General features: G+C 41.3%; 1 protein-coding gene across 1 annotated transcript in view; it reads left to right on the forward strand.

Moving 5' to 3' along the window:
* Positions 1-24,262, forward strand: part of TANC2 (tetratricopeptide repeat, ankyrin repeat and coiled-coil containing 2) — a 224,110-nt gene that overhangs the window by 94,327 nt on the left and 105,521 nt on the right. Inside the window, exon 6 of the mRNA XM_009287889.2 lies at positions 19,446-19,594. Within this exon, the coding sequence (XP_009286164.1) occupies positions 19,446-19,594 (149 nt within the window). The remainder of the gene's footprint in view (positions 1-19,445; positions 19,595-24,262) is intronic.

The following is a 24,262-nucleotide window of genomic DNA, read 5'->3' on the forward strand; positions in this document are numbered from 1 at the left end:
GTCGGGGGGGGGGGTTGTTGTGTGTGTCTGATTCCTTGCCTATATTCAGCCTCAAAAGGACTTTTTATTGAAAAAACATACCCTAACCTTTATCTCTGTTTTCCCCACCCCCCTTTTAAAAATTCCTGTGATCATTTATGTACCAGCTCAGCTAGTGAGAGCCAGCTTGCTGTGTGTAGTCTTTCTGGTTCCTCATCATCAGAATTGCTAAGCCTTTTCCAACTGCAGGGTCAACCATGTTGGCTGCGTGCAGGCTCCTTAAAAGCAAGAGATTTATTGCTGCCTCAGAGGTCATCGTTTGACCTGTTGAGCTTTTATTACAGGAGATGCATGAGAACAAACGTCCCTCCATCTTTAGTTTCAGATCCCAAATTTAATTTGCAGGACAGAGGACTATAAATATAAATTATGTAAATCAAGGCTATTATGCTGAGAATCAGAGAGGCAAGAAGCATGCTGACCCATGATACTGTCTGTGGAGTGGCTTTTCAAATTAGCCTTTCACTTTAATGGGCATGTGAGTTTAACTTTTAAATGTAATATAATAATATCTGCATATAGCTTATTCGCTAGGTCTGTTTCTCTGGTCTGGCAGGAATATCTGTTTAACAACTTACTAATACAAGTGTTTTAGTAATTATTTTATTACAAGCAAATGTTGCACACAGCTTCATGTCTTTTAGAATCTAGACTGTTAAAATATGCGGAAAAATCCCATTTCTCTAGCACTAGTGGTCAATACTGCTTTGTTACAGACAGTTTTACCTTTTCCCCATTCTTTGTTTAAGTCTCTTGAATCTTTTCTGGATTTGCAAGAATAAAAGTGGAGTGCTTGGTTTTTGTCTTGGACAGCATTCACTTTACTCTGATCTTTTGTGTTGAATACCAAATCTCTTTGGTCAGACATTCAGAATGCTTTGAAATTGAAATTTTATGTTCAAAGGAAACAACTACTGAACACAGAATTTGTGTATTCGTTTTAGATATTTATAGATAAATATCTTAAACCCTGATGGGCTCTGTGTATCTCTCTGTGATCTTAGCTTTTCTACAGTTGCTGAATCCAGGCCCATTTGCTTCCTATTAAAAAAATTTAATAAAGTAGGAAAAAAGGAAGTGTTTAAGAGTATCAAGAATGTGCCTCAGTACTCGCACACTTTAAAGTAAGACTGTACAGTTTGAAAGTTTTAACAAGAGCCATCTCCTTTGTAAAGAATGCAGATAATTTTTTTTTTCTGGCAAAAAAAAAAAAGTGGGTAACCTGATATGAGTCTGACAGTGTCGTTTAGTTAAGTGCTTCCATCTGTTGCTTGCTATTTCCCTTACTCATGACCTCTCTTTCTCTCTCCCCCTCCTTCTCCTTAGCCCCTTTGAGGAAAGCAAAGTTTGTTGAGAGCCCTCGAATCCCAGAGTCTGAGCTTGGCTCACCAACACTTTCTTCAGCACAGAAACTGGACGTTGATGCATACTGCCCTGGTAAGCTGCATGCAAAGGCCCTGCGTTAAAAGAGGGAGAACAGGCAATTCCAGCCCAGAAGTATTTTTAAATGTAGTACGGCTCCTTTTTATAGAGGGTTGATTGGACCTTCCCAGACAAGTTTTATTGACTTAGACACTTGAATAAGTACTAGTTTCTAATGGATACCCATTTACGTGTGTTACTTGCAACTTTGTGTGCGTTCCAGGCTGGCCTTGTGGCCACTCTCCCTTCAGAATAATTTAGAAGATCTAGAGAGTTACTTTTGAGAAGATAAAAATGATCCAATAAATATACTACTTTAAATTTAATTTTTAATGCTGGTCTTCAGAGAGGCTGGAATAAAAAAACACATTTGAGAAATATCATTGAATCAAGTAATGCAAAACTATAGCATCATGTTTACCTGCATCCAAGAATATTGCTTTTTTTATTTTTTTTTTTAAAGAAGTAGCTTCTAATTTATGTATCCTGTAGTAGTTGCTCTTGAAAGTATACATCTTGCTAGAGGCCTCTGGCTGAAACGTAAATAGAAGTGGGTCGTGTCCCTCCCTGGCTTAACCCTGTATGTGTCTGACGGTTCGGGCGGGCAGTTCCATAAATACCTTCAAGCCCAGACAGACCTCATGCAGATGTGTGAGTGCCATTAAATCTTTATATAGCTGCATCTCGCCGCCAACTCGGTATCATTTCCCAGATTCTTCCTAACTTGGACGTGGCAACCTGGGGAGGGCTGGAGGCTGCGGAGGTGCTGCCCTGGGAGGAGGCTGGGACCGGCACCATCTTAAAGCAGCAGCAAGTGTTTCAGCGGATTTTTTGCTGAATTCTGCAGTTTCCTCCCCTGGCTTTCCCTAGTTTATGAACCAAAGGGACCCGTATTCAGCATCGGCCTTGGGTGGGGTAAAAGGATGTCAAGTGTTTTGAAACGGCATGTAAATATGTGACATCTTCCTCTTAAATCTATAGCTATAGTAGAAAAGGTCATATTAATAAATGATTCTCTGAAATCAGGGTATTGTTTATTTCGGTGGATGGTGAGCTTATAGAGTATTCACAGTTGGAGGAATTAATTGAACGTTGTCCAGATTTTGAATGTGGGCTTTCTTTAATGTATTGTGTTTGAAAGAGGAGTTGTCTTAGAAAAAAAGGCAGTCCCTGTACTTGGAAATGCCTCCTTTGAGGCCATAGTTGCTGTGAAAAGTGCTGCTACTTTTTCAATCATCATGAATTACAATTAAAATTTTGCTGTTGCAGCCCTTTCTTCTTATAACTAAACAGCTTCTACTGTCATGTTTATAATTGTTAATAATTATAAACTTACTATGATTGCATCCACAGAGAATTATAATTGAATTGTAAATTTGGCTTAAAAAGCATAAATTCCCCATTCCCATGTCTTGCATTACGTCTTGCAGGCGTGCTTGCACGTGTCTCTACCCCCTGCCCTAGCTTCTCTCGCCAGGGTGTTCTCAAGGGCCAGGACTCCTGCCACGGCCAGGAGCGGGCTCTGACAATGGGATCAGCAATTCTTTTTTTGCCTTTTGATCTCCTCCTCTTGCGGATAGTGTAGTGATCTGAAAGGAAAAGTGGAGTTTCCTACTGCCTTGAAGTATCATTAAAGAAACATGAAGCGTCATTAAGGAAAAAAAAATGAGAGCAAGAAAGAGTTGTCATAGTACGTGCTAGTGAACAGCACTAACTTGGAGTAAAAGTAGAAACTTCAGATTAGGGGTTTCAGATTGCTTCAGATTCCTAAAATGTGCGTGCCAAGGGAGCTGCTGGGAAGCCCCTCTCTCCATTGGGTCCGTGCATGATTGGTGCCCAGGACCTCGTCTAGCAGGGAAGCCTGCGTGTGCCCAGGCCCAGGGACTGCAGCTTCTGAAGGGCCCAGCCAGGTTTATGTTAGCAGTGTAAGAGAGGCAGGTGAAGCTGGAACAGAGGAATCCGCTGGGGAAGGGTTTCTGAAGCTGTTAGTAGGAGGAAGTTTGTGGCACGCAGAGTCTTCCTCTTGCAATGCTGCAGTTCCTCCCTTCGTCCTCCCACTCCGAGCTGCAGCGAGGCGCTGGCGAGCAGTCACCCCATGGATATTTGCTCATCCTCTACAGTAGAAATAGATTATGCTTCACCTGCCTGGATTTATGGTTCCTGCTGTGAAAATAGCGGTAACGTGAGGATTGGAGGTTTTGCTGGGCTAGAAGGCTGGATTAAAGGGATGCAGGAGATGAGACCTTGGAAAGAAGTAGGTGGCTGGGGAAGGATCCTTGTGTAAAGAAGAAAAGAAAGAACAGAGATCTGGACAACTCATAAGGACCCAAAGGACTTTGAATCTGGGTGTAGCGTCCAGCTCCTGATGGGAAGGTAGAGGAAGAGGGGCCGAATCCTACTCTGGACTGTGACAAAGCCTGCAGGCACTGTCTGGAATCAGTTTTCCAAGGAAATACAGCTCCTTTCTTCAGTGTTAGGCATATTTTAACCCTCTTCTAAAAGGTGTGCATCCTGTGAAGGATGTTAGCACACAGTGTTAAATCCCGAGTGTCTCCAGGAGTGATGATATGAGTTGAAAGAAGAAAAAAAATAAGGCTGAAAATATTCTAGAGCCTAGCAATTGAGTGGAGGTGGAGTGGTTTGTAAAGTGATCCCTGACAAGTAATGTAATTAATTATACACTTAAAGGCAGTTTAAAACATTAAATAGCAATGAGGAGAGAACATTATCTGCTCTGCCTATAGAAATGATTATTTCAATTTGAGATGGCTAGAGATGAATTTTTTTTCAATGCTAAAATGTTTATTTTGAGGCTTCAGGCAAATTTCAGCACATTCCAGGGAAGTGGTTTCCTGAGCAACCACCGTGCCACCGCTTGGCCTCTCGTGCTGCTGCGGGGAATTACTGCTTTTGACATCTTGCAGTGTGAATCAGTGTACGAGGTGATGCGCTCTAGACATTTTAACTTTGAGGAAGGAAAAAGAAGAATCAAGTGGCTCGTTTCTTTTGAGGGAAGTTCTAATACGAAGGGCATAATAAAGCTTTAAGCTTGATATAAATTCTTTTTTAACTGTATTCTTTGTTTTGCCAAAGAAGGCCATTAAATTCTGTAAAATTAATTTAATCTATTTAAGTGAAAGGAATTGGCCCACATTTTATAGTTGTTGCATTTAAGATGATGACAAAAAAGCTGTTTCGTGGCTTTGAGAAACCTATTTCTATCAGAGTTATATTTCTGTAAAAGTTTTTGTGATTGCAGTGGTCATTTAGAGTTCAGTCGAGCCCTTTTTGACTTGGAGTGTTTGTGGCGGAGTTGTTCCTTGTTTCTTGACTCAGTGGTGACTTTATAAGGAGGCTCCGAAAGGAGTTTGATCCATCTTCCTCCCCATCTCTGCTCCGATCCTGCAGGCGCTGTTTGGCAGAGACGTTTGCATTTTCCTTCTTGTCAAACTTTCTAAGACAGTGGGACAGCTCGGGGATGATACCTGCACAGCCATCATCGCTCTTTAAGGGGGATAACATGGAAGAACAGGAGTTGACCTTCAAACCTCTGTTGTTCAACTGTTAAACCTGTTCTGTAATGGTCTGGTGATTCACAATTTAGCATGTAATATTTTTTCCCCAAAATTTATCACACCTCACTCCTGCCTAGTGGCACGGCTTGTGTAGTGAATGGTGTCCTGGCTTCTTGGTTCTGCTTGGTTGTGTATCACGAGGGTATCTTTCTTTGAACTGCTTTTTGTTCTTAGCATGGTAGCTAAAACATGTTTTGACTTAAAAGTGCTCAGGAAACCTGTTGGAAACAGTCTGAGATGGATGGTACTTTCAGGTAATTGCCTTTTGTCTAGATCAATGTTTGCAGTTGCATTTTGTGTGATTTATTACCTTGTCATTATGTTTCAAAGGCTAGGGATGTTATGACATTATCTTTTAATTTGATTAAATTCTTCTTCAGAAATTTTGGGACACAAATCTTAAATGTCTGGTCAGGGGATGTTTGCTTGTTCCACATTAGGCTGGCAGGCATCTGTTTCCATTCCTAATTGAGTTAGGTACCGCAGCAGTGCCGCTGCCACGAACAGCGAAGGGTGATTTACCATCGCAGTGTCATTTATGTTCATCTCATCGCTCCTTTTTCTCTTTCTTTGGTTAAAGAATCGAGGTTGACATCTGCTTGCTGCTGCTGCTTCTTTCTTTTCATCATGTAAAATGTGTATTTTTCATTTTGCACAAATCATGCTCTTAAACACAACAAAAAGTTTCTCAGGTGTTAGAAAAAGCCCTTTAACAGGTAATGCATGAAACAGCATTGTACTCTGATTTTTCATTGTGAAAATACAGGCAATGAGCCAAAAACCCTCACAAAACCCTGAACAAAATCAGCCAGCAGGATCCTTGTCCAACCTGTGTCATAGTGGACAGTGATGAATTGGGAGGAAGGCGAGGGAATAATCAAACCATCCATGGCCTGACAAATGGTTTTACTGTTGAATCTTGTGGCCGTCCCAGCATTATCAAGCCCACTGACCTGAAGGGAATTGGAAAGCGTTGTGATCAGCCCTAATTGCAGAAGAGAGTCGTGGCAATTCGGTACGTTGGTTGCTATGGAAGCGATTGACTTTTGTCCTGCTTCTCTTGGGAGGTCAGTGCTGGTTCCTTCTGCTGTATTGAGAGATGGAAACAGCTTCAGAATAAATTCCTGGATTAACCATCCAAAACTTACCCCCCCCAAATAAAACAAAACAAAACAACCCCCACCCTGGTCTGAAATTCAGCTTCTGAGAGAGGAATAATGAAGGCATTTTTAGACTTTCAGATGAGTCTCTCTGTTTGGGATTAGCCATAGACCACTTGCCGTTAGGTATAGTTGGGTTTGCTGCAAACTGAAAGTTGCAGCTTGGAGAATGGTGGCTGGGTTTACAATTCAGGGTTTATTGAACCTTCTTGTCAAAGGGACAAGAGAAGAACTGAAAATAATATGAATTCCATATACTATTGCCATATGTTTTAACTGTTAAATAATTTCAGATAACATGTTATTCTTGAAGCTTCCCAATGTGTTCTACTAACAATCAACTTCCCTTTACAACCTAGGTTTTAGTTTCATCTATTGGGGGGGAAAATAAGAAGGGAAAAAGGGGAGAAAAAGGCTTTAAGTGATCCAAATTCTGTTTATGTGAAGAACTGTCCAACTTTAAAGCGTTGTGGCTACTTCCAAAACACGTAACCTAGATGGCCCCTGAAGTGTGTTTCACATCAGATACTTCAGCAGCAGAATTTCCTGCAGCTCAGCACCTTCGGCTGCCCATCCAGATGGATCCCGGGGAGTCTAACGAGTCTTTTTGCCTTGTCAAACAGGAGTGCTTGCTTTCAGTTGGGTTATTGGGAAACAGTAACTTTCTTGTGCTAATACTTTGGCTTATTGAATATTTATAGCTTTCTGTCTTGCCAGTAAGTAAGTATGTACACAAGCAAACCAACCCTGCTGACTTTGAAACTGTCAGTGGTGGGCCTACAAGGATCAGTGTAAAGCTCCATCTGAGCAGATGTGACTAGGTGCATGATATGAGACTTTCCTGTATGGATGGAGCATCAGAGACCTTCCCTGTACTGTGTACTTACCCTTTTCATTGCTGATGGACAGTGTCAGACAAGGTCAGACTTCCCCTTGAATGAGTGACTCCTGGCAGAGGCGTTTCCTCTTCTAGTGTATTATTTTTTAAAACAAGGGCAGCCTGCCACTGATGCTCCCAAATACTGCAGCTTGGGCAGTATGGCTGCAAAAGCATGATGATCTTTGAAGTAAGGTACTCTTGAGTTATGCGGATTAGTCAGGAATCCGTTGTGTTGGGAAGCTGATGTGTAGGGTTTGTCTTCACTACTGGCGTGGGTCACTGTTTTGCTCCAGGATTGTATTCTGATAACCATCCATGCCGCTTAGCTGTCTTTGGGTGTAGAACATCGTGCTTTGGCTGCAAGCAAAATTGAGGATTAAGTAAGTTCAGGGGCTGTTCCAGTAGGCGCGATGTACGTGGAATGATTGCAGGTCTTGGACCCTCAGCCCAACGCGGACCTCCAACACTGTCCCAATAGTCCTTGCACGCTCAAGGACTTATCACCTTGACTTATCACCTTGTCTTATCACCTTGTCTGCAAATGGCTCCATCTTTAATTCCTTGGTTGGCCTAACGTATCCATCCGTAAAACCAAAGTACCTGTTAGGGATGGGACAAAGACGTGGCTAATAATGAAACATAAGTCGCTGTATCTTTCACCAGTCACTGGACCTTCTAATGACAGATAACTTACCTAGAATTTCAGTCTGAAGCAACTTCAGTTCTGGCTTAGATAACAGGACATTGATTTATCTCTAACCTAATGTATTTTGCAAAGGTACAAAATATCCCATCTCAGACCAAGAAATGATTCATACTGAAAAGTTGGAATGGATTCCCCCCCCCCCCCCCAGGGGACAAGGAAAAAAACTCCCCCCCCCCCCCAAGGGTAACAGGTAACAAATCTGTCTCCGTGCTTGTCTCCTGCTTAATTTCTCTTGGACTATTTATTATGCTTGGTCATCAAAGGCATCTGCTGCCAGTATCATCCTACTGAAATCTTCAGCCATTTCTCAACCTTCAGGATCTCAATTTATTGCTGACAGAATTGGTAAAATGTGCCTTTTGAACTCCCAGCAGTGCTGCTCACTTGTTGCTAAAGACTGGTGTTTCTCAGTGTCTTCGTGAAGTGTCACAGGAGCACTGGTCTGCACTTGCATTTTATAATTATAAATTCTAGCCAAAACTAAATCATTGTCCCCAGACTTTCCTTTCTTTGGGAGAAAAGACCCTTCAATACTTCCAATTTGGGGAAGATACTACCTGTCAAATTAGATTTGGGAAATCATTCCAACTTCTGTTCATCTCGTCGTAATTCTGTTTCCACTCAGCATCTGTCAGGCTGAATTAGCTGTGCGTCGGCATGTGCTCAGTGTTAGCTGCAAGGGCAGCGTCTGAGGGTCCCAAGGCGATGGCAGCCCTGACCTGTCTGGGACAGTGCTGTCGTAGTTCTCTTTGGGCTCCTTCTTGCAATGCTGTTGACATCTTTACACAAACCTAATCTTCCATCTTAGCTCCTGGAGCTATTGATTTCTTTAGGAGTTCTTTAGGCTGAGTTTGCTCTGAAGTTAGCCTTCACCTTACGTTTATGCCTGTCATAAGTAGAAATGCTGTGATGCTAAGTGAGGCAAAAAGAAAGGAAATAATGGTCGCTGGGGTTCTTCATCACAGCTGTGCTGATTAGTCTTCCCTTTTGCCTTCTGGCTCAGTTATTTATTCCCAAATGCTTTACAGTCTAGAGGAAGTGGTCAATAATTCTACTTTTTTTTTTTTTTTTGGTCTCTACAATGTTTTGAAATACTATTACTTTGTTTCAACTCTTTATGGAGCTCAAAACCTCAATATTCATTTTACCAGCTCTAAAAAGAGAAGGAGGGATGGTTGCATTTGTAGAAAACTGCTCAATTCTTTTATGAGCTTGGTTCCCATGTCTTAATGAGTACATGAGGCCAATGGATGCTTTTTTTTTTTGTCCTACGCAAAAAGTACTTGAACTTCAGTGATGCTATGGAGAGCTTCTCATAAGTGAAAATATGCGGTGCCCTGAAAGCCACACCATTACTTCTGCTCTTTTACCAGTTGCCTTGACTTCCTAACCATCCTCAGGACTGCGGAACAAGTACCTCTTTATTCTTATCCAGCATGAATATTGTTCCCCTTGCTATAATTTGTTTTGATCGTCGTATTCCCCCCATCCTGTCTGTTCCTTTCTCTTGGGCAGCACAGCTGCACTTGTACACTGAAGAAAGGAAATCAATTTGCTCATAACCTCCTGCACCACAGTAGATTGTCTGCTTTATTAAGCAGAATTTTTGACATGTCACTAATTATTTGACTCCTAACCGCTTGAAAAATAGTGGCTTTGAATCCAAACGTGAAAATTTTGACCAGCTGCCAGTTTGAAAGTACAGCCTTGCTGGGAAGCATTGATTGTACCACCATATCTTCAAATTCCTCCAGTGGTCTGTAACTTGTTGCAGGGTCCAAAATTGTTGTATTTGGTTTGAGACTGTAGTGGCCTTTCTCTGACTCATCTACTTGCTGTCTCTGTTTTCTCTGAGTCAAGTCCCCGCTGGCTCTTCAGTATGTTCCTGTGGGGAGTCCCCGTCCCTCCGGGGAAGCGTTGTCCCGCTGCACGTGTTGGCATCTGGAGCAGGTCTCTCGTGCTGCTCTCCTCTCCTGGCTGCCAGCAGAGCCTGCCTGGAGAAGCGTGTTAGGCACCGTGGCATTCCTGGGCTCCCTGCTGTATTCCCGTCTCTTCTCGACATCTGTTTTGCTTGCCTGGCAAGAGGAGATATGATGATGTGTGCAGTTACGTGCATGGCTGTCGCCTGTGCCTTCCCCCCTTTGGTGTCTTCAGTGTTGTATTTCCACCCAAAGTATATGGGTGAAATTGCGGATCATACACTGTGTAACTTAAACACACCGTGAGGACAGCGTAGTTGGTTGTATTTTTGAGTGGTGTAAGATTTTCATTGATATGGTTTACGCTTTAGAGAAACAACAAGTTTTAAATGGATCTCATCCAAATGGACGGTAGTCTTCCCTCTAATCATTGAAGGGATGGTAGTTAGCAACAGCCCTAGACATTTGTTCTGTTTGAAAACAGCACTGAAAAGCTTAGAAAATTCACTGTTATATTTGTGGTTGCTATTAGAATCGCCTAGAACAGTTTTACAAAAGTCCGTGTGAGTACTGGAAGCGATGGAGTTACTGCATCTTAGCCCACTGCTGGATTACCCAAGAATATTTCAGTTTGCAGCTGCACCACATTAAAAGCATGCCCAGTCCTTCCGCTACCGATGGTGTGAACGTACCGTGTCTCAGCTTTGCAGGACTTTTTTATATATATGAATTGATTTATGACATAGAAAGTAAGAATAATCCAATAATGTTTTATGCTTGATATTCTAATAAGTGGTAACAGTAGATTATTACATCTATATAGTAGTTTTTTATATCCAAACAGTACTTTTCAAATCGTGTTTAGGTATATAACAGCAGTAGGTTTTGGAGATTGTTGTCAGTGTTGTAAATGCGAAGGTCATAATTTAGTCTGATTTGCTTTTAATAAAACTTATTCTGGGAATGTGTCAGATATAGTAAAGACAGGGCCTTTCTGCTGTCGTCGTCTCTTCTTGCTCCGTTATAAACCCACGACCTCCCATTTAACAGTGGTTAAAGGCTACAGTAAAGTGTCATCATTTGCCTTACTAAAGTTACGTCTCATTACTAGCTAGTTGAGTTTTGACCTGGCAAAGCTATCTTGGGAGAAGAAAAGGTACTTGTAAAAAACCTCTTCTGCATAATTTTTGTTTTCCTTCCCAAGAAACTCAAATGCTGAAATTGTGGCTGGTTCCTTGCCTTGGGGGTACGATAAAAGGATTCTCAGCAGCCTCTGCCACTGTTGTAGCTGCTGAGGATGGAAATGAGTATGGTCTTTGCAGATGAAAACCTAAACTGATTTTATACAATGATGGAAATACTACATATATATACCCACACATATCTCTATATATATATATATATTTCTGAAGGTTTCCTGCAACTTTATTTTTGCTACTGTTAGATGAGCAGGGTTGGCTTGGCCGTGAGTGAGCAGGAGTGCAGGCTGCCGGCGGGGAGAGCTGCCTGCAGAGGTTTGGCTGGACACCCCCTCTGCGGAGGGCTGCACGCTTCACAAAATTCCCACTGCAGCTAGCATCACCCCAAAAAGTTCAGGAGGAGAGAATTTTTCCAAGCTTCTGTTGAAGCCGTGCCGCCGTCCGGTCGACTGTGTTTGCACCGTGGGCTTATTTGTACTCCATCACAAAAGTAAAACTTGGTACTAAAGTTGCCTGATAGCAGAGATAAGCCAGCTACTGCTTTTCATTTTCTTCCCAGTTCTTAACAGTCGTGACGCGTAACGTGCGTTTGTGAGATTTGTATCAGGTTTAGGATGTGAAAAACGGTAAGAGGGGGGAATGTGAGAGGTTTTGAAAAACAGTTGCTGAAATTAAAAAAATGGCTTCGGTGGATGCTATGCAACATGCCTAATACAGCAAAATAAATGCGCAAAATACTGTTTAAGTATTTTGCACAGATTTTAGGAAACAAATAGTATTTGAAGGGAGTATTTGTTCTCTTTTGATTGTGAATCATATTTAAAAAACCTTCTGCATCACTAAGAATGTAAGATACCATCCTCAAACCTGTCTGGAATAAAAGGTCAATTCAAAGAGCTAAAAAATAAATACCAAACAACTTTATTTAAGAGCCAAGCCCTTTGATCAGGCAGTGTTTGATGAGAGGTTGTATGTTTAGAGCCGGGAGAGCAGACCCGTGTTTATGATCAGGTGATGTTTTAGAGATAAAATGCCAAACCTGTAAAGGAAGAAATAATTGCATCTCTGCTTTCCATCAGTGGGGGGACTTACTGCCTTGGTCATGTTGTCCTTGATATGTTAAAGAGCTCAGGAACCTTTTCAGGGATCTAAGTGTAATCCCACTTTTAGGAAATGTTCCTCGTACGCAGGCTTGTATTTATGATAATTGTGGCCTTTTTCTTTTTTTATATATATGTTCAGTGATCACTGCACTGAATGTCCCCTCATTTCCCCCATTCCCTTTTCTTTGGTGCTTAAATGGGAGCTGAAATCCGGGAAAATTCATCCCCAAACGTGCATGCAGAGGGTTTTGGGGTTGGTTTTTTTTTTTTTTTAGATCTAGAACATGAAATGCATTGAATTAGGTTTTATGATAGCATTGAAATTACATTTACTGCCTGTCTCTGGCTCAGTATGGTTTCTGATTAAAAATAACTGTCTTTCTGACAATCTGCTTGAAGAAATATTAAAGGACGCCATCAGCAAAGGCAGTGGGAAGGACTGGTTAGGAAGCAGTATTTATATGCGGTGCAGAGGCGAATTTCTTTTGTTTGAATTTCTTCTTAGAGGAAATGTCTGTGGAACTCATGCAAGAGACTGACTTAGTGGAATTAATAATGGGAATTTTTGCAGTTTCTTATATAAATGATCGGATAAGGAGAGAAAACCACCCCCCCCAGCCACTAAAGCCGAGCAGAGCTGGAGCAGTATACAGTGCACAGATTGAGTCAGAGCCGCAGTTTGAACACCTTCATAGTTCAGTGTTAGTTTTTTGGCTAGCTAGAGGGCTTTGGTATCAATATACAAGGAGAATGTATTTACTTTGCCACTTGTCTGTGGTATGATTTAAGTTGGTGGGACCGTTTTCCATTGCTCTCACAGAACTACTAAGTATCTGAAGAGCAGCAGTATAAAAATAGGCATTTAAAGCAATGTGTATGGGGTAGCCTTCGTCCCTGATTGGTTAAATTTTTAGAAATCTCTTCTTGATGTAAACAAGACTAACGAAAAAACCTTCCATTAATTCTGAGATTAGGGGGATATGCAGAAATGGTCAAGGGCATTTTCCAAATATAGCTCAAGTGTATCCAGAGTAACTTAAAGCAGATGTACATAATAACGGGACAGATTCAGGTCGCATGGAGAGAGGGAAGTCGTTAGATAAAACTCTACGGTTATGTAACTGAAGATCAAGATCATAAATGGTATCATTTATTTCTGGCATTCCATAGGTGCTCACTCTTTACATATAACTATTTTTGCTTTGCTAATATAAGAATTTTTGATTTTTTAAGACAAATAGGTTTCATATTCAGGCAAGTTCTGTGATGGGTGCCAGTAAGTGAACTGTTACCCAGTTCTCCTTATTAGACACTCGCTGAAATGGATTTTAGATGTGTAATAAATTATATTCGGAGTCTGGTTTTGGAAGTAAAAGTATAAGCATTAAACCAAAAATATTCTCTGGAGTAAAGAAGCATTGTTAGTGTCTCCCAGGGGCGCTACCCTACATCATTATCTGAAAGGTTAGACGATGGTAGCTATCAAACAAGTCACAGAATTACAAAATAAATCATAAAGAAATTTCATTTGCTTGTAAGCAATTGCAGCTGAAATATGTGGCAGATTTCATTATAGGAATTGAAAGGACGGAACAGAAACAGTATTTTAAAATTATAACGTTCAAAAACATTGTACGTTTTGAATGCTCTCTTGAAAAGAGCAAACCTAATAACTGTGCTTATAAAATGATGTATTTGATTTTCAAGGAAATGCTATGAACATTTATGAGCACTTATGAACTCCATCCTACTGCATATGACGTTAACAGAGGTGTTAAGAGTTGACCCCTTCAAAAATACTAAGGGTATATGTAGGTAAGACATCTGAGAGAGCTGCCAGGATCCATAAAATTGCTCCTAAAGGGCCTGAATCAGGTAAATTCCAGGGTGAATTGCAGAGGTCTTCTGACGTATTTAAAGTGGGTTGAATTTTTTGAAGGGAGGAAGGATTAGAGGTATTAAATTGCTTGACAAGCTCAGGTTATAATGTTTCTAATTTGCATTTTTACAGTTCAGTAAAAAAGAAATTGTCATTAACTTAAAAGGATGGCAAAGGTAGCAGGGAGATGTGGAGGTGTGCACTGCTGAGATCTGGTGCAACTCTGGAAGCTAAATCATTTAAAAAAAAAAAAAGCAAACTGTATGTGTGTGCCTTGGGTATCTACACTCTTCTTGAAGCTTCTAAATAATTGAGTGTTGGATTTAATTATTCATTATTACTAATTACTTAGGTGTAATATTTGAAAATTGTTCTTCTGCTACCAAATCGGTGAAGAGCTCTTTGGCAGGTTTGTGGCAGAGAGATGCTCTGTCTTCTCCTGCATCCTCCGCTCCTCTCCCCTTCAGCCCCCACAGAGCCCCAGTGACCTTATTGCTCAGCTGCCCATCAATCCCCGCTCTGCCCCGCTCCCCACCCCTCCTCCTGGTCGATTGATCAATCGATCAATCTCCTAACCCAGCACTTCAGTCTCTGCCTCGACAGGCTTTTCTAGCCCACAGACGGCCCTGCCTTTGGCAACACAAGCTCTCCTTAGCGAAATAACCTCCCAGCTTTCCAGACCTCTGATCTAATTAACCTTCTGCTTGTCTCCCTGGCCATCCGACCCTCTCGTGGCATCTATTCCAGTATGATTCAACCCAGAAGCAAAATAAATACGTAAAAAATCATAGTATGCTCCTCAAGGGCTAGAGATAGAGAAATCGCATATTCTCGTTTTCTTGTTTCTCTTACTTTATCTTCTGGTTCCAGAGTAATTAAGTCACACTTACGTTGGATTTTCAAATTTTTTTTCCATTACCATGAAGATTGGACTTCTCATAAGGGAGCATTGGGTACAGGTACAGAAGTCTGGGTGGCTGGTGCTGGTTTGGGATCTCCTTTCTTCCCTGTGGCTCTGTGCTGGGGAATGGGAAGCTCTTGCCTTGCTGATTTTTGCTGCTGTTTGTTCCACTTCTGGATCGCTCTGTGCATGCAGCAATGTTAAGACTGTAGGGTCTGATTTACTGTTTCCAGCATTCTTCTCTGATAGATAAAAATGCCAGATAGCTTAAACACATGTAGTATTTTAATCTAAAAGGACAATCTGTTTCACATCTCTGTAGGAGCTTTTATTTATTTCTGTCATATAATGCTGCAGTTACCTGTCTCTTCTGAAGATTAAGGATTAAAAGAAAGAAGTATCATTTAGTATAGCCTTTTGGTGACTCTACCTAAAATTTGATTGCATATTTCACGTAGTCTTTTGAATATTATTCTTTTTCTTTCACTTTTCAGAAGATACCTTTAATATATGTATAGCTCACTACAAAAGAATCTGAATTTTCTTCTTTCGATGTTTTTGCAAAAGTAAGGCTGGTTGCTTACATTTTTCTTGCACACACCCACCCACCCCCCCCCCCCCCCCAAAAAAAAAAAAAAAAAAAAATTATCCCTGTACTGCTTGGACAAATTACCTCTCTTTCCAACCAGGCTACAACTTTAGAGACAAATCTGTCTTGGAGCTGTTCATGGATTTTTATTTATGTTGTTAGAAATAAGCAATTCACTGCAATATGTTTGTACTCTGCGGGCTATATCTGTGATGAAAGTCCTTGGACTAGTGGCAAACATCTAGTAAATCTCTTCTGGTTTCTGTACTGCTTGGACAAATTACCTCTCTTTCCAACCAGGCTACAACTTTAGAGACAAATCTGTCTTGGAGCTGTTCATGGATTTTTATTTATGTTGTTAGAAATAAGCAATTCACTGCAATATGTTTGTACTCTGCGGGCTATATCTGTGATGAAAGTCCTTGGACTAGTGGCAAACATCTAGTAAATCTCTTCTGGTTTTGACTCTGACTTCAGTACCTGAAATGCTGACTCCAGGTTTGGAGCACTTGCTTTGAAATCAAACACAACAAATTCCAAGTGGGGAAAAGTTTCTCTATTGCAGTCTTTGGAAATAATTTTTAGTAAGATTCAGAAAAGGCATTCATGATGTGGGGATCGGTAAATACAACAGTGTGTGCGAAGACGATGTAGTCAGAAGTAATTTCATCTCTGGCTGAAGCTGAATATAGATGAGATGAGTCCGTGCTCTGTTAGGGTATGCCATCAGTGCCAGGCAGGTTACTGGCAGGTGCTGGACAGGCTGGGTCACACCGCGGTGGGTCTGGTATTCCTTCCATGGCCATTTCACTGCAACGGGGTTTATCATTAAAAACCTCTCATTTAAAACCAAACAAGACATAAAGGACTGAACCAGCTAACTAGAGATGTCAGCTGGCATGAAGGTAGAAATTACGTGGTCTGATGGCTGCTGGGAAACTAACAGGAGACCTGGGTGGGTGGGTAGGTATGGTTTACCTACCCAGCCCAGCAGCACGCCAGCTCACAAGAACGCTTTCCCTCCTATTGCTTTATGTGTGTGTATATATAAAAATACATGCTTTCTGCTGGACATAAAGTTACACAGTCTCTAGAACTCCTTGAAATACTTGTGCACATGCAGTGAGTTGGGGAGTTAAGTTTTTTTTATTCTTGTTTAAAATTCCTGGCACTGAGCATTTTGATACAGCTTTTAATATTACTTAATGTTTATGCAGAAGCACGTGCGCTGATGTAGCACAGTGCAGCAGCTTCAGACCGCGAACTGTGTTGGGATCTCTCGGATCCACTGTTTGACTTTAGGTTTATGTGTGTGTGCGTAGCTGAGCAGTTTGTTACTGTTTATTGATATACTAGAGGTTGCTTATTTGAGTTGACTGTAGTATGTGTGTTTGAGCTGCTGTAGTTCGTTGTGGCAGTAGTGTTGGAATACCTAAAAATATCTCAGGCCGGTTCTGTTATCAACTGTGCGCTCAAATTTCCCCGGTGAGGCTGGGGGAACTGAGTGCGCTGAAGTGTGTGTAAAATTTGGCTGCAGCATCAGCTGGATAGCACACGTGGCGAGGGAGGAAAAAAACCAGTTATGTCCTTTCATTGAACTTAGAAAGAGTATTAGGTCTTACTGTCAACTTTGAAAGGCAAGTTACAGCTTCTTTCCATAATACCCATTCACAGGCATCTCAGAGCTGATGTCTCTTTATGTCTCTTCATTGACGCTGAATTAAATGACTGCACTTATTTTTAAAGACCTAAAACCAAAAGAGGGAATAATCCAGTACAATAGTGCTTTGCTCAAGTTCAAAGTTATCTGTACTTTGAAAGCCACATTATAAAATAATTGATAGTTCTACACTAAATGTGATGCTCTCAGAGCTCAGCTGTTTCAATTGCAGCTGTTGGTGCCATGAGCAGCATCTCGCAGGTGAATTAGGGCTGTTATCAAAGCAGACAATTATTACCCTCTCTATCTTTTATGTTCTTATGCAGTGACCTGGGATAAGCTTGTAATCTTCTTTATTTTACAGGTGAAAGACAGCTTTGTGCCCTTGGAGATATTTTAGGGGTAGTATAAAAGAGGAGAGGTTCAAGGGCAAGGTTAAGCCCAGCCTCCAAGGAGCAAGTTCTGTTTGGTTTGGGAGTGGTTCCTAACACTGAGCCGAAGGAAACCTGCAGTGGCCAGCGCCCTGCAGCCTGCCCCAGCATAGTCTGGGCACTCTCCCTGAATCCTCCCCTGGGTGGGCAATGCAGAGATAGATCCAGCTTTTCCTTTCTGCCGAGATGTGTAAGTCAGCACGGTTTGAGTATTACTAATATCGTGTTCTGAATGGGGAATGCCTAATAAACTTTTAATAATTATGAACGGAGCCCCATCTAGGATAAAATCTAAAAGTCTACTTTTTAAAAGAAATAAATAACCTTGGAAATAAAAGTCTATATAATTTTCATTTTACGTAAATGTATCTGTTCTGGATTTGACTCCCAGGGATAGTAAATGCCCACAGATTGAATGTGGGTGGTCAGCAGTTCAGAAAATTGGGCCATCCATCTAAATTTGATCTTAAATCTATCCTATTCACATCAGTGTTGTTTGAAGCAGTACAATAGGGATTCAATAACTTAGAAGACAGCTTGTTTTATCATACTATATAATCCATTTTCATAACAGTGAAGTCACCATGTAAAGACTGCTCCAGATGTTCGTCTCTCAAAGTTGGTGGTGCTTATGAATACAGACTCGGTTGCATGTGAGATGCTCCAGGGTTTTTAATTTGCAGCAGTGCAGGTGAGAAACCAAAAAATTGCTCTTAAGCTTCCGTGAGATGCACATTATGAGTTTAAATGGGAGTTTCTGGAAGCAGCTGGCTTAAATTTTCTGAGATCTCGTACATATCCCAGATTCTGTGATTTGTGGTTTTCAGTTACAGTTATCAAAAAGCAATATTCAAAGTAACATCTTTTTACTGTAGCTTCAGGCTGAGTGCTGGAGCACCCCCGAGCCAGGACGGAGCTGGGAAATGGAGATGGGCTCTTTTCCAGGTTGTACATTATCAGATGAATAATTAACTGTAGACTAATTGCAAATCCTAATTAAGCTCCTACAACTGCACTAAATGCAGTATTGCTTCAGTGTAACATGGAAAGAACTTGACCTTCAGGCTTTAATACCGCTGCTGGTGTGAGCAGGGAAGAACTTGACTTTCAGAACCTGACTTACCTTCGTGATACTATGAGTCAAAAACCTCCACAAATTTTTGTTAGGAAACTAAAAAGATACAGAAATGCCAATATACGTGCCTGGCCTTTTTGCCGGTGTGCATTGCTGGCTGGAAGCTTGTCTGTTCTGCTCTTCCTACAGATGGCAGAAAAAAATTAGGAAAAATTATCTGGAATGTTGTTTTTTGACCTATTTTATAGACTTGATGGGGAATTGGCAGGTGGACTTTGCTTTGTATCATGGCCCATACTGTGACTGCACAAGGAGGTTTGGTGTCTGGAGAGCAGTGCTTTCCATGTAACCGCGAGCACGTCAGAAACAGCAGATGGCAGTGGAAGATGCACACGGGTTTTCTGTCCTGTTCTTTGCCGTTAACCACTTGGAAGCACAGGTTGGCTGCTCTACATCTCGTGGAGTGCTTTCAAAATGGCACGTGTAGCCTTGGTTTCTCTGCGAGTAACTTGGAGGTAGTTTCTACGTGAGAGAGGAGAGGGAAGGCTCTCCTTTCTCCATTGTTGGTCCAGGAAATCTCGCTCCCCCGTGGCTCTGGTGCTTCTGGTACAGGGAAAGCAAGATGGCTGTGTTTGCTTCCATGGGAGGTGCTGAGAATATAATGAGCAATGAGAGGAGAAATAACAGCTAACGTTAGAAGAAACATTTATTGACAGCTGGAGCAATGCATAACCTAAAATTAATGACCAGCATATAATGTTAAAACAGACTTGAATAACGTGAATAACCTGAAAACCCAGATACTGACATTGCAGCGTGAAAAGTTAGCGGTGTTTTGTTGGTAAAACCACTGAGCAGTAGCCAAGGTAACCAATTCCTGTCTGAATCTGTTTTTCTTCTTGTTTAGGTGATACTGAGCAGGAGCTGGGACCCCCTCCATCCGTAGATGAGGCAGCAAATACACTCATGACTCGCCTGGGCTTCCTCCTCGGAGAGAAAGTCACGGAGGTACAGCCAGGGCCCCAGTACAGCATGGAGGTGCAGGACGAGAACCAGGTACGACCTCTCCAATCCTTCCTGCTTGTACAGCGGTAACTGCACGGGTTATGATCCAAATGCAGCATGTGAGAGAGTGGTTATTTTCTAATTATATGGCAGCTGAGTGTCTCATAATGGTGAAATAATTGTTATGAGGTAAAAGGTTGTATCTCCTCGTTAAACGGTGAATCATCATTACAGTGCAGCAGTACATGTTTCAGGGATCAGCTGCTACCATGTGAAACAGCTTCTGTTGTTTTTCTGTTTCTGCAAATGCTGTGGGAGTGGGTAGCATTTCTAATGAGATTATAGTGACCAAAATAATCTGTACTTCCATGGCATCTTACATGCAATTTTTCAAACGTATTTTAGCAATGTTACATAAAGGCTCACAGTTTCTCCAGGAAGGAGATGTAAGTACTAATAGCCTGATTTTACAGATGGTCGCAGTTTTTGCTCATGTTTGCCAAACAAGGTGATTTCATGCTTGAAAACAGATACAGAAAGCAAATCATAAAATCTTTATTGTGATGGAGTTTGTTACATCCCCTCTGGCTGGCTGAAAAGCAAAATAGCAAAAAGCTCAGGGCTTCAATGTAGATTTTGTGGAAACTGCCTGAGTTTCTCCCTCCTTCTGTTCAAGCCTAAGCAACATACCCACTCCCAGCAGTGTTGGTAAGATGAGAATGAAACTAGGAGACCGGTTTTTCCTTTTTTTTTTGTTTTTTTTTTTCTTTTTTTTTTTTTTTTTTTTTTAATTGACAGATGGATATTCCAGTATGTGTAGCAGAAGCATGAAACTCAGAAGCCCAATTCTAATTCTCCTTTTAACACATGACTCTGCACAAGTCAGTTAGATATTTAGCATGGGCAATGGGCAGAGGACCTGATTTAAGGTCCTGAATTACCTAAAAAAGGGTCTATGAAAAAATTGACAGATGGATATTCCAGTATGTAGCAGAAGAGCATGAAACTCAGAAGCCCAATTCTAATTCTCCTTTTAACAGTCATTGCATGACTCTGCACAAGTCAGTTAGATATTTAGCATGGGCACAATTCAGAGGACCTGATTTAAGGTCCTGAATTACCTAAAAAAGGGTCTATGAAAAGCGACAGCCAAAAAGATGTTTCTGTGCATTCAAGCTGAATGCCCGTCGTGGCCCTGGTGAGACATGTGAAGCTCTCTCCCAGTCTGTGCCGCTTGGACGGAAACTTGGAGACGAGTTGCTCCACCAAGGCCAGGACTGTTCCTAGCACAAAGCAGGGAGAGCAGGGTGGAGGGCAGCACCCTGGGTCTGTCGGTCCCATGCTGTAGACTTGAACCGAAAGGTTTTTGATCTTCTGCACGGGCTAAAGTATGCTTGAGAGCCAAGAAATGTGTTTTTGAAAAGTTTTTGCCTTTAACACATTCATTAAGCTTTTAACGCTTTCATTCAATTTTTTTATGCAAGTTGTGGTGGATTTGAAATGTACTTTACTATACATTATGCTAGAAAATGTACTTTTAACAGGCACCTATTTGAACTGAATACTTCAAAGCCAGGCAGAGCTTTCTACTATAAATGGTTCCTTTTGTTGTTGCCTTTTGACAAAAATTAAAATCCCGTCTTTTCTCTAAAGCAAAAGATGTCTTTGGAGAATAAATAAAAGAAAAATCTAAAGAGAAACAGCAGAGAGTTGTCCTCTAAAATAGATTGATATCTTGGGCTGTGTGCTAATTTTTGTATGAAAAAGTTTTACAGGGCCTTTGAATGCTATTCATGTGCTGGCGAAGATAGAGAGAGGCTGGTTCCTCAATTACCAAGTTAATTTTTTTTCTTTCTTCATGACCGTCTCCTGCTGTCAGCGCTTGCCTAGAATCGCAGAATACTCGAGGTTGGAAATGACCTCTGGAGGTCATCTCATCCAACCGCCTGCTGAAAGCAGGGCTAGCTTCAAAGTTGGACCATGTTGCTCAGGGCTTGTCCAGGCGAGTTTTGAAGATCTCCGTGGATGGAGAATCAACAGGCTCTCTGGGCAGCCTGTTCCAGGGCTTGACGACTCTGATCGTGAAGGACTTTTTTCTTCTACCTAATAGAAAATTCCCTTGCTACAACCTGTGACCGTAGTGTCTTGTCCTTTCCCTTTGCACTTCTGAGAAGAGCACAGTTGTGTCTTCTCTACAACCCCCTGCAGATAGCGGAAGGCTGCAGCTATCCCTAGGTGCAGTTTCACTGTCTCTTCTCCAGGCTGAATGAACCCTCTCCATCAGCCTCTCCTCCTACATCATAAACTGGCCATCTAACGGTCTTGGTGGCCCTCCTCTGACTTTCGCCATCTACCGCTGGCTGTCTCAGGACAGGAGCCGTGCACAAGTCCTGTCCAAGCTAAAGCTGCTTCTGAATTGCAACAAATCTTCTGAAAACTTCTCCAACTCTCCTTCCCAAATTGAATTTCTTCAGCTACCCTACTTAAAGTGGTGTTGAAAATCATGCAGTGAGACATTTATGGGATTTGCAAAGATTAATTCTTCCATTAATCATTGATTAATTAAAATCTGATTGAGACTTTGACTACTAGGTTGCACTTGAATTTAAAAATGAGAACAATTTTCTAGGGTTTAATGCATTAATGTACATGGCCTGGGAAAGAAAACGTTCTTTGTATCAAAAGCTGGGACTCGGCTGCTGCTTGTTATTCTAACCATGCTTTGCCTTCTCAAACGAGAAAGTAATTATTTGCAATCTCGTCAATGCTTGAGCTAAAGTGAAGATAAGGAATAGAGGTGTTTTCACTAAAACTGCCCCAATCTGTAAATCGGCACATTGCATTTTCATTCAGTTGCCTTATTTTGAATATGTCAAAGGATATATTCTCTAATCCAGATTGCTATGAAATTGCGTGGTTTCTGTGCTGTGTCTTTCTTAATCGTGCTTTCCTTAATGAGAGATCACAAATGCTGAAGAATAAATCCTTTTTCTCCTACTTTTTGGGAAACTGTTTTTTAGCTGCACTGGCTGCCAGAGAGGCACAAAGGACAATGAAACTATGACAGAACAATTTAATTTTTCAAAGCTTAGTGAAAATGTGACAGATGAAACAGCAGCAATAATAATACAGAATGTTCTGTCAATGGAAATTTATATTTAAAACTTGCACAGAGGAACATTTTTCTATATCAATACAAAAATAAAACATGTCAATCAATGCCAAGTGATATACCATGTTATTTAGTAATTTCCAGTTGCAAGTAGCTTGTTGTTAAGGAGCTGCATTGATAACACTACAAATAAAAGAACGTATAAGGATATCACTTTTGGCGTTTCATGAAACAATAGTGTTATCAGCTGGAGCGAAGATGAGTGTACCATTCTTGCACTGAATTTTAATTTGCTTTAAAGTGTAATTTTTCTGTGTTTTAAGGTTAGTGGATGTTATTTTGTTAGTACTGAGATAAGTTTCAGCAGGGATTTGTTTAAAATAACAGTTGAAACAAGGATGTAGAAAAATCTCACCATAAAGAATTTATAGTAGTATTAATGCTTCACATTCTGAAAGATCATAGAATCATAGAGTGGTTTGGGTTGGAAGGGACCTTAAAGATCATCTAGTTCCTAGCCCCCTGCCATGGGCAGGGACATCTTCAACTAGATCAGGTTGCTCAGAGCCCCGTCCAACCTGACCTTGAACACTTCCAGGGATGGGGCATCCACAGCTTCTCTGGGCAACCTCTTCCAGTGCCTCACCACCCTCATAGTGAAGAATTTCTTCCTTATATCTAATCTAAATCTACCCTCTTTTCAGTTTAAAGCCATTACCCTTTGTCCCATCACTACATGCCCTCGTAAAAAGATCCCACATGTAAGCCGATTAAATTTTTAGATGCTGCACCTCTGGAGATCGTCTAATTCAACCTGCCTGCTCAATGCAGGGTCAGCTCAGAGCAGGTTGCTCAGGGCCATCTCCGGTTGGGTTTTGAATATCTCTGGATCTCCTATGTCAGATGCTCCAGTCCTTCAGTCATCTCTGTGGTCCTTTCCTGGACTCACTCCAGTATCCTCATCTGCCTCTTGTTCTGGGGAACCCAGACCTGGGTGCAGCGCTCCAGGTGTGGTCCCACCAGAGCTGAGCAGAGGAGAAGCATCACCTCCTTCACCTGCCGGCATCGGTCTTCCTAATGCAGCCCAGGATGCCCTTGGCCTTCCTTGTCCAAACCTCAAAAATTGTATTACCTTAAACTTGATGCAGTTCATTGTACTGTTAGTGAGTTAAAGAAAATGAATATTGGAAAAAGCTAATTTAATAGCTCAGGTGTACTGATGGAGTCTAGTCAGCTGTGATAAATCAGGAGAGACAGTCCCACTGTAGTGGGTAGCTCAGTGAAAACATCTGCTTGATACATAGCAGCAATCCAAAAAGAGCCCCATGTTAGGTTATATTAAGAATAATAATAAACCCCAGCAATTTTAAGGGGGAAAAATAATGCAATGTTTTCACTGAATACTGACACACAAGTAGTTTTTAATTTGGCCACTAGAATTAATGAGTTAGAAATAATTTTGCAAAATTAAAAACAGATTTACAAAAATCAGTACGGTATTTAGACATCTGAAAAGATTGCAGTATGAGAAGATGAAAAAGGTTTGCTGAGAGAGAAGGCGCGTGACAGGTGATGTAACAAATGTGTGAAACCAGAATATACACGGA

The sequence above is a fragment of the Aptenodytes forsteri genome, unplaced genomic scaffold (assembly GCF_000699145.1).
Source record: "Aptenodytes forsteri isolate BGI_AS27 unplaced genomic scaffold, ASM69914v1 Scaffold249, whole genome shotgun sequence".
Classification (NCBI taxonomy): Eukaryota; Metazoa; Chordata; class Aves; order Sphenisciformes; family Spheniscidae; genus Aptenodytes; species Aptenodytes forsteri.